Genomic DNA, 10924 nt, shown 5'->3' with positions numbered 1-10924 from the left:
TATCCATATTCTCATGCATATTATACCATTTAACCCTGCAACAACTACCGTTTTGCTGCTAACTCCATTTACCTCGTTTTCGTGGTTTTATTTGAGCCTTGTGACTGTTTTTGAAGAGATAAATAAAATTTATATTAATGTATTGGCCTGTTGTATGTTTTAAAACAAGTTTACCCTTTTAGTAGTATATATATAAACAGTTTTACACACCCAGAATATAGTCCAAACCCTACATACCCCCTAGGACGCTATAGTGTGTGGGTCCTGTGGTGCGAACAACCCACCCCACCTCACACACTGTACATCGTGCGAACATCGGTTCCCGTTACCCATCCACGCTGGGGATGCCGCACCCCCACTACCAAGGTTGGACGGTGAGCTTGTACGTTGCCCCACGTGTACGAGGGTAAATAACCCAGATGCTAGGTTCTGTGATTGGTGCGGGGAAAAGGTGAGGATTTTATTTCTTGTTCTATGTGGGTGAAAACCTTGTCGTGAACCTGGGTCTTAGGCCAGAGTTGACCCATTACCCCAACATTGTATATGCAAATTCTATTCAATATAGGTGAGGTTCTACAGTTAGACACGCCATAGGGCTTCTGATTTAAGCCAAACTTAGCCCACTATCCCAACATATGTATTCTATTCTGTAAGGTTAAGATCCTACGATAAGTGTAAAATTCTACAACAAGTTGTGATGTTTCATTATTCAATCCATCATTTCATACGCTTGATAGTAATATGCAAGTATTTGTACCTACATTAACAAACTTCCCTTCACAGCCGATCCCCGAGCAAGCTCCAATGACATGTTCATTGTGCAAATCCAACAATCGACCTTACTCCAAGTTTTGCGCTCAATGTGGGTCAAGTTTCACCCCCCCAAACAGGATGGATCCACGCAACGATGACTTGGGCGATCAAGCCGTCAACTTTCCGTTCAAAACTCTCCCGATGTGGAGTTCGGTGCCCGTGCCATCTTTACCTAGGTCTCCACAAAGGTGAGATGGAAATAGACCTTGTCCTAATAAAATCGAAGGTAATTCTAGCACTCTGGGTGTTGTGTTAATCTCACTCTCACACTTAAGGAGGAAGATTTATGTTATTGAGTGTTTAAACTGCCCCAGTGGGTCTACATGTTTCCATCCTGGGTGTTTGCATAATACAGTTCCATAACCAAAGACTTTACTTAACTGACATGGTGTTGGGATAATGGGCCAACTTTGACCTAAATCCAAGATCCAATGGCTTGCCACAATGAAGAAATCACCCCTATAAATAGAATCAGTCCTTATTAGCATCTGTTCTAACCCCCACTGCTCTTTTCAGCACACGAATGCTCCGTGCCCCAAAACCCCCAGTACGCGAAGTTCAAACGCAAACGGTCGGCCTATTTTACCCTGGAGGAAAGAAAGTGAACCAGGAGCAGGAGATGATGAGAGAAGTGAGGATGCAAGAGTTGAAGATGAGAGATAAACAACCCGCGCTGACTGCTGTCAGTCCTGGGAGGGGTGAGTAATTGTTTTGTTAAAAGCAAAAATATATACATATATGTGTGTGTTTATTATATGTTGGTGCTTGATACAATATAAGTCTGTAAGAGATCTTCTGCATTTGAGGAATTGTATCTTATATCTATAGGTGTAACATAACCAAAGGTGTAAGTTGTCTCAGGATTTGTCTTGTTAAAAGTCACTTATTTTAATATATATATATGTGCCGTTGGTGTTTGGCATAATGTAAAGTAGGGTGGGGGAAGATGGGACACCTTTTTATTCTATTTTCTCGTCCCATTTGGTAATAAACCAAGAACATTATTGATTTTTATCTTCTTGTGTGTACAGGGTTTTGGAGGAAGCAGTTGGATCACATATGCGGCCATATAAGGAGTTATACGAACAATAACGTGGAGTTTAGATCCGTGATCGGTGAACCGCGACTTGGAAAGGTGAGGGGGGGGGGCTTGTAACTTGTGTGGGGTTTGGTTGGGGTTAGTTAGTGTGTGGGATGGTTGGGTGTTTGAACCTGATTTCAATTGGAAAAAATATGCATGGATTCTGTGAAGTATGAAGTATGGGGAAAGCATCATTGTAACTTGGTGTAGGGTTGGGGTTGAATATGCATGGTTTCTGCAAAATTATAAACATAATACCTGTGTTATAACGATTGTTGTTGCCTCCTTACGCAAGGATAAATAAATTATGTTTGTTTGTTCATATGTTTAGTTACTTATTGACTCTTATCTTGCGTGTATCTTTTTTGTTCCCATTTTTCAACTGAGGATCTATTCTTTCCAATAATTAAACATTGTTTCTTGCATAATAAACATTATTCCCTATTATGACATCACCATAGATCCTTGGAACAGCAATCGATGAAGGGGAGGAAGAAATTATCATGAGCGTGACTTTTGCCCTCCGGGGTCACACAGAGTTCGGGGAAGGTGGTAACCATGGGTTGCAACGAGGTTGGTGTAGCTTAACTGCTGTTCAACTTTTTCGTTTGTTGGTTAATTTTGAAGATTTGTGCCAAAGTGTGTTCTATCACAAGCAAATGTGACTTGTTTTTTCTCACGTGGTGGAGCAATAAAAGTCGTTACAACACAGGTTTTCTGTATCACACGCTGCGTGCTTGTCTATGAGTTACTACGTATGTAACTTATTAATCCTCGCATGGTGGGGCACGATAGTTGTTATAACACGGGTGTTCAGTTTTATACACCTCGTGCCAGCTTACAAGTTACCACGTATGTATCTTATTTCTCACCCAGATATTAAGATCTACTGTGTAACATGCTATTTATACAAACCTCCCCCCAGATATTTACCAATCGAAGAAGAAAGTTGCGTTTGGAAGCACGTTCGACAACGAGGATGTAGAGAATGAGAAGATATCGAAGAAAAAGAAAAAGAATAAAAAGAAATCGCTCGTTCGTGAAGAAAAGATGAATGTAAGATGGTTTATTGACCTGGATATAAACAAAAATAATAGTTAAATATTTTACATAAACATTATGACACTGAACTGGAAAAGCTGAAAAACCTAACCCATATTACAAACCATATTGTTAAAAAAATATCTCTGAAAGTTTGGAGTTGGCTAGAATTTCATTTTAATATTTATGAGGATCTTACATACTCATCCCATGTAAATCAGCATAGTGTATCTTTATCTTTATGCTTAATCATTATATAGGTATCCCATCCAAAGATCCTCACAGCTTCAGAGTCATCTCTTGACCTCGTAGTTCATATTTAAAAAAAAAAAAAATCACATTTTCCCCAAAATTTAAAGTCTGATTTTTATTTATTTTTTTTTTGGATGACCTTACTTACCGATCCTTGCAGCCGGAGGATCGATTGTTAATCAAGGAGCTTGGTCCTCGTGGAGAAGGAAGACCTGATGAAGTGAAGCAGTTGATCAAGGAAGGAGCCGATCCGAACGCAATCGACTCGGAACGAAGATCTGCGCTCGCTGTAGCAGTGATGAAGGATAGGTTGGGATGCGTGGAAGCTTTGTTGAAGGTGGGGGGATGGCTGGTGGAAATCTCATAGGGAATGGGCAATGCTTTTTTTCTATACCTAAAGTTTTTTTAAAGATAAATGTGACTTTCTATCTAAACCCTAATCTATTCCGGCCCTTGGTGGCTTAAGTTAAATGCTCGGCAAAAAGTGAAGGGGGATATTGCAACATTTTAGAGAACTTTAGGTTCAGGCCAGAGTTAGCTCATTGGCACAATAGTTAGCAGGGATCCAGGTTCAAGGTCCATGGTTGCTACCATTGTGGACAGAACAATATGTCTTGCTGTATCACAGCCCGGACAGGGTGAGGTGTTTACAGTAATATACCGGTTATTTAAACATTAGGAATAACAAAAACCGCTTCTTTCAGTAAGGGCAAGCCAGTATTGCGTTAGTTCTAGCCAGAGTTGTTGGCTTCATATCCCAAGACATACCAACTAAATTTCCATCAGGGCCCAACCAATAAAAGTTACTATTATTATTATAATGTTATATTGTATTACAGGGTGGTGCAGATGTGAACAGGAGGTCAGGTCCCCAACATAACTCACCTCTTCATTTCGCTGTGAAGCTTGGACCCGATGGGAAAGATATTGTGAAGCTGTTATTGGAGTAAGTGTAGTTGGACACAAATGTCGATTCTATTACTTAGTATGTGCCCGTTCATTGGGAGCTCTGCTCTCTTGTTTATAGCAACTTTGTGGTATTGTTTCCATTATAATGTTTTTGTTGACAGGTATGACGCAAAGACTGACGTCAAAAACGAACGTGGCCTTTCTGCCTACGATCTCGCAGTTAGGTCTGATTACAACAGCATCCTGGCTCTCTTCAATGAACCAAAAGAGAAAAAAGCAAAGCCAAAGAAGAGAGTTAATAAGAAGAAGGCAGAAAGTTCAAGCGACGACAGTGAAAATGATAGCGATTTGTTTTAGAAACGCCCAGCAACGAAAGAAACCAATCGTAGTTGAAATTATTTCAGTTAAAAGTTGATTCCAGTATTCATAAAGGTCCAGAGTTGAATCGCGATTCGAAAACCGCATTGTGACGTCACATAGCACTCCTAGCGTAGATATTTTAGACACATGTTTTATATTTTTATACCGCTTGCTACTATGTAATAAATGTTAGCGTACGTATGAAATATAATGTTGATAAGCAGGTGTTGCAATTCTACTAGAAATAATAAGTTTATTTTTCGTAGTGGCCAGTCATTAGACTTTAAATGCCCGCAGGGTATGACGTACAACATATACTTGACTTTTCAGTTACGTCATGGTCATATAATATCATAATCTATTGTATATGTAGTGCGGTAAAATGACGTAATTTGTTCGCAATTTAAACGGTGTCGAATCATGAATGAAGGTAACTTATATCATGACATTTTTATGCATGCCATTGATTCAACACTCATTCTGTCCTTAACATAATAAAGCGGGTGAAACGACGTAACGTATAAAAACAATCGCCTACAAAGTTACAAACGTGGTTATTCGTGAGCGGACACGAGGTGTATAAAAAATAACATCCGTGTTATACCGACCGTCCGTTGCCCCATGCGAGGATAAATAAGTTATGTACGTGGTAACTCGTAAGACGTAAGCAAACACGAGGTGTATGAAACAATACATGTGCTATAACACGTGTTATAAAAATTGTCTTTGCCCGCTATGCGAGGATAAATAAGTCACATACATCCAATATACTGGAATATAATACGTCCATCTTTACGCTATAGATTACCCCCTGTTCACCCAATTCAAAGGGATCGTCACGGTTGAGTTGATTTATGGGTGTGGGGGTAAAGCTTACTTTTGTTCACGCTTGACTTCGCATACCAACGCAACGCGTCACGTATTCTATAGAATAAGTCACGTATTCGCGTCTTTCAATCTATTGCATTGTGACGTAACAATTCGTGCGCCGTATTAACGTGTTTGTGACGTAACAGTTATTAATAAGTATTGTGCTGACGGCGTTTTTTAATCTACTTCGTAAACAAGCTTAGGATTCCCAAGCAAACTTATGAGTTTAATGTTATTTTTAACCTGAAAACAACATGCTTGCTATTGCTTTACCAAGCATAATGTAATCAAAGTGATCATTTGGTAAAAAAAGATCCAATACAACTTGTGTCTTCTGGTAAAAAGACGTTTACTAAAACAACAAAGGTTTAGTATTACGGCAAATTAGATATTCACGAATGCTTGTGGAAAATCAAATCGGGATAAATGTTAGACTGCTTCTATTGATTTATTCTATACCAGCTTGCTAACAGTCATGTTGGTCCGTGTTTTCTTCATATTTATCCAAACCGCGGGCAGTTATATATTGGCGCGTAATTAAACCTCGGTTTCAAAGCATTGTTTGCAAGTCTTAATCAAGCGGTGACTGGATTTCCGCCGAAGCCGCGTTTGTGCTACAGCCCTATATGAACCGCTATCAACAACGTTGATGGGCGTGTCGCCAATTCTGCACTCAGAGCTGTAGTAGTGTTGGTAGGGAAGGCGGCCTAAGTTAAAATTTAGGCCGAAGGCTGAGCAACTATAAGGCATGGGGGGATAAGTTGGAACATGCTTCACTCTCTTTTATTGTCCCATTTAGTAGTCAACAAAGAATATTTAGAAAATTAGTGTCAGTAGGCAAGGTAAATATGTGGTATAGGCCGATAAACTATATATAGTTAGGGTGTGGGGTAAGGTGGGACATATTGGCATTTTCTTTTCAGGTCCCATTTGGAAAAAAAAGAATATTCAGAGAATTAAATACCATAGCATCGCAACTCTAAAAAACGTTGCAGAAAATACGGGTAGGTTCTTACTGTGTTCCATTTTGCCCCACTATACAAAAATAGTGTGAGTAGGCTAACTAAGTGAATTAAGTTTCTGGCCACTTAAGAGCATTCAAGTAGCACTTGGGCGTATTTACATTCGAACTGAACAACTTATGTGATTTTAAACGGGTTTATAACCCATTAAGATACCGAGCCGGGTTATATAGCATGCGTTATGAGTTTTAGACCTGCGTCCACAGATTTTACCATCACGCCCGGGTTTATTGAATAATATAAAACATCGCGGCCCGGGCGTACCAGCGAGCTTTTATTGTCGTTGTTTGAACTGTCAGTACGTCACTATAGGGTTTGGAATCGGTTGGGTTTGTTGGCAAACCGTATAACAATAGATATTATATTGGTTACTGGATTCACATTTTAACCGTTGCTATGGTATGTAAGACTATAGTACCAGTACACTTACTTTGTTACAGGGTAAATCCACATAACGTTGCAGTGAGTCGTGTTATGTGAAAGCTTTTTTGGTTTAGCAGCCACGTTTTTAATTGATTCTTTTTAGTATAGCAGGGTGGGGGGAGTTGGGACACCTTTAGCAAAGAATATCCAAGTGTCCCGATCGTGTTTTTTAATTAACAACGGTCTATGGGATCATAAATATATACAGAGAATATATGTTAAGCAATTCAAGGTTTCGCATATTTTAAGCAGCGATAAAGATGACGCGAAAGTTTATAGTTTCCGAATAAAGCCGCGTTGATTAAGCCGGTTATGACGTAACAGTTAACACGCGCGCGTGATATGTCTGGCTTCTTATGCTCGCTCATGTAATTTGAAAGGTTTCCAGAAATGCATTACAGATGAAGGATTATACAGTTCTCGGTTGTCAAAGCTATTTACTTCTGACATATTTACAGAACCCGTGGAACTGTTTCGCAGAATTCAGCTTTGTATTTAGGCTTATTCAACAACAGCAATCGTTTATACATAGGCTACCTTACGTATGGTAAACAAACGCTGTGGCAGCGTCTGTAGTAAGTTTGTTAGGCAATGGACGAACTCTAGCTTAAATCCCAGGTTCCTATTTTGAATACGTATTCTTAGCATATGCGCACGCACGTATTTACTGTATATATTTATTTAAAGCAGTACGTATACCATTTTTCTTTAAACCGTGTTTTTGTGCAGTTCGAGTCTCTAGAAAGACAGCTTATGTGAGGTTTATCGTTTAATACAACGACTATCAATGTACATTCATGTAATAAAGTATCTTTTACCCCTGTTTTCTATTCCGCAGCTTAATTAGCAAATCTATTTTAGCATTTTAATCTAAACAAAAATGGGAAACTTTCTCTGGTCGATCGTTTGGTGCATTGGTTTATTATTCATCGGGTGGCCAGTTGCTGGATTCGTTGCCGCTCTCTACGTGTTATGCCTCCCATTCGCCGTGTGTGTGGAGCCGTGTAAGGGGCTTGTAGAGTTCCTTTTGAAAGGCGTCCAACTGCCGTCCTATTTCGCTGAAAACATGGTTGCAGGAAAGGAATGCTGTTGAATGCACGAACAATATGATGTGAACCAACTTATAGCAGTAGATCTGTTTAATAAACTTCTCGTTGATTATATGAATTAAACATAACAAAATGATATGATTTTAATGTTATAATCCGGGGTAAGATGGTACATGTTTTTATTCTCTTTTATCGCCACATTTGATAATATAGTTTACAAAATTGTATTGTGTTCCTAATAATGTTTAGTATTAACGTATCCATCTTGCCCCACAGTTTTACAGTAAAATTAAAAATTACAACAAGCATCGTTTTATAACAAATTAACTGAAATATTAAATCACTCCTGCTTTTTGTTTTAACATGATGAGCGATTCCCTTCTTATTTTGTGTGTTTGCTGACAATATAAATACGATGAATAATTCACAAGTTGCAACTTGCATTTCTCGTATATCAGTATTTCGAAGATTTTCTTGTATGAAATTTCTTTGTAATAACATGAAGACGTCTTACATTCGTATTCTACGAGATATATTTATTCATTATTAAAATAAAAAGAACCACACACAGATTACGAGTTATTGTTGTCTTCCTGCAGCGGCACCGTGCGGTTAACAAATATTAAAAGACTTTTCACCAAGTGGCGTGAAGACTACAGCGTATGATACCTCCAATGTGGGCATTGGAGTGAAAACCATGGATGAACTGTTCAAGTTTCCACCATTAAAATATATAATACAGTGCTATATAGTTATGTAGGGTAAAGTGGGCACTGTTAAGACATAATGTCCCATATTCAACGTTCTCTTAAAGTCGTGAGGATACGATTATACAAAGTTATAAATGGGACGATAAACGAAAATGTCCCATCTGACCCCAACCTACTATAAACGACCAAAGTTCTTATCACCCTGGGTGCGACAAGCTGTTTGAAACATAGTCCAACCGTTGTATGTAAACAAAATAATCCGCATATTGCGTCAGTGTTAATAAGAACGCCCGTTACGCTGGTGATACTTTGGACCGAGTAAACAGCGGGTTAATTTTTACCTTTCGGCCTCTAATTAACACTATCCGTGATAAACTGCGATTTAAGTGCAAAGAGATATCGCAGATTTTTACGGTTAGAATATATGGCGTACAAATAGTGGTCGCATTTGAGCAAGATATTTATCCCGGAAAGCAGATTAATATGGACTTCCTTCTACTTGGAGATCTTTAGATCAGAATTGTCTTGTTGCTCATGCCTATATAGATTTTGGTGCGCAGAATGTGAGGTCTTCTATTTAGTAGGGTGGGGAAAGACGGGACACCGTTAGCACATAAAATCCAAACATCCTGACCTAATATTTTTTAACAAATTTAGCAAATGTCTATGGAAGTCGTCAGGATACGGTTTTACAATTTCTGAATGATCTTTGTTTACTACTAAATGGGAAGAGAATATAAAAGGTGTCCCATCTTTCCCACCTTACTTTATATACAGTATATTGCACTTCAGAAGTTCCAAACAGAAAGTGATTTGAATTGTTATACACAGATTATGTAAGACAGTACAAGATGCAACAACCCGCTTTTTCAGGTAGTTTCATTTTCATTAAAACCCATAACAGGCGATAGGCGTACATACCAAGTATATGTAGATTGTATTATAATGCCCCAGTATAGCGATATAGTGTAAAACAATTACAAGAAGAATTATTCTTGGTATATTTCACAGTGAAATACATCTGTCGGTTTAGTTTAAATCTCGTATAAAAATTCCAAGTTCACATATGCATGGTTATAGATGGTGGCATAGTAGGTATTTGACCAACTCTGGTATTTAAGTACGCATTCCAGGTACCACGCTTGCGCCGATATAGGGGCTCACCCCATGGAATGGACTGCGCAAAAGCTTGTTGTGCGTTATGTTTTAGATATAGTTCCATATTTATGTCATATTAATTTCCTTTTATTTTTAAGACGGATTTGACGTTTGTACAAATTGACATTTAAATATCAAAGTCAAAACATGGGAAACTTTTTATGGTCAATCGTTTGGTGCATTGGTCTTATAATAATAGGATGGCCAGTGGCTGGTTTAATCGCTGCCTTCTATATTTTCTGCCTCCCGTTCGTTGTTTGTGTGGAACCTTGTAAAGCGTTGGTGGAATTCCTTGAGAAATGCGTCAAATTACCGATGTATTTTGCTGAGCAGATGAAAGAAGGAAAAGAAATGTGTTAACTGACGTCGATTCGGGGTCCATAGAAGAAATCTTTAAAAACTGAAACTCTAATCTGATTTCTATTTTAAACAACATGATTTCACAAGTTATTATTCTAATTGATTGGTATGTCTTTATAGTTAAAATTTTTGTATGCTTGCTGTATATTTTGTTGAAGTATGATACAATCTTTTCAAGTGTAATTTTATTACTTTTACAATACTTACAAAACGCGTGTGTGCCGTTACTTATATACATATTTGGGTAGAACACATATCAAAAGTCTTTTTATTCGTAGCACTGTTTGTCACTTAATCAGTTTAACCGGTGCCACTACCTTACTCTAAACTCTTGTTTAAACAATAATTCAAAACCCCATCTATGAATATTACTTTATCCTCGCATGGTGGTGCAAATACAGTTGTTATAACACGGGTGATCTGTTTCATACACCTCGTGCCAGCTGATACGAGTTTGTTACTTTGTGGGTGTTATATAATATATACAGTTGTACGTACACACGATTTATTCAAAGGAAGTTTACGTAAATTCAAATCGAAACGTTTGGTTAAGTTATAATACGTACAATACATTAATATAATATAAAGTGTGAAAGTTGGTTTATATTTTATGAAGGAAGTTAATTGTATTATAGTAGAGTTTGGGGAATATGGGACACCTTTTCAATCTACTTTTTCTTCTTCTTTGGTAGACAAAGATTTTTCACAGAGTTGTAATATACTGTATCCCCACGACTCCCATATAGAAGGTGTCAATTGCCAGGATACTTAAATAGTATGTGCTTAAGGTGTATGTACAATCTTCCCCCACTCTACTGTATCTATTTGTTGTACGTGAACTTTTATAACAAGTGTATATTTCAAGGATTTTGCTAC

General features: G+C 38.0%; 1 protein-coding gene across 1 annotated transcript in view; it reads left to right on the top strand.

Moving 5' to 3' along the window:
• Positions 1-4890, top strand: part of LOC100185306 (double zinc ribbon and ankyrin repeat-containing protein 1) — an 8046-nt gene extending 3156 nt beyond the window's left edge. The window contains exons 8-16 of the mRNA XM_009861987.3: positions 245-451; positions 784-1001; positions 1330-1511; positions 1845-1948; positions 2356-2467; positions 2820-2950; positions 3348-3524; positions 4027-4133; positions 4258-4890. Of these exons, the coding sequence (XP_009860289.1) occupies positions 245-451; positions 784-1001; positions 1330-1511; positions 1845-1948; positions 2356-2467; positions 2820-2950; positions 3348-3524; positions 4027-4133; positions 4258-4453 (1434 nt within the window). The 3' untranslated portion in view covers positions 4454-4890. The remainder of the gene's footprint in view (positions 1-244; positions 452-783; positions 1002-1329; positions 1512-1844; positions 1949-2355; positions 2468-2819; positions 2951-3347; positions 3525-4026; positions 4134-4257) is intronic.
• The last annotated feature ends 6034 nt before the right edge of the window (positions 4891-10924 follow it).

The sequence above is a fragment of the Ciona intestinalis genome, chromosome 11 (genome assembly GCF_000224145.3).
Source record: "Ciona intestinalis chromosome 11, KH, whole genome shotgun sequence".
NCBI classification, from domain to species: Eukaryota; Metazoa; Chordata; class Ascidiacea; order Phlebobranchia; family Cionidae; genus Ciona; species Ciona intestinalis.
This window is presented reverse-complemented; position numbering and strand designations above follow the sequence as displayed.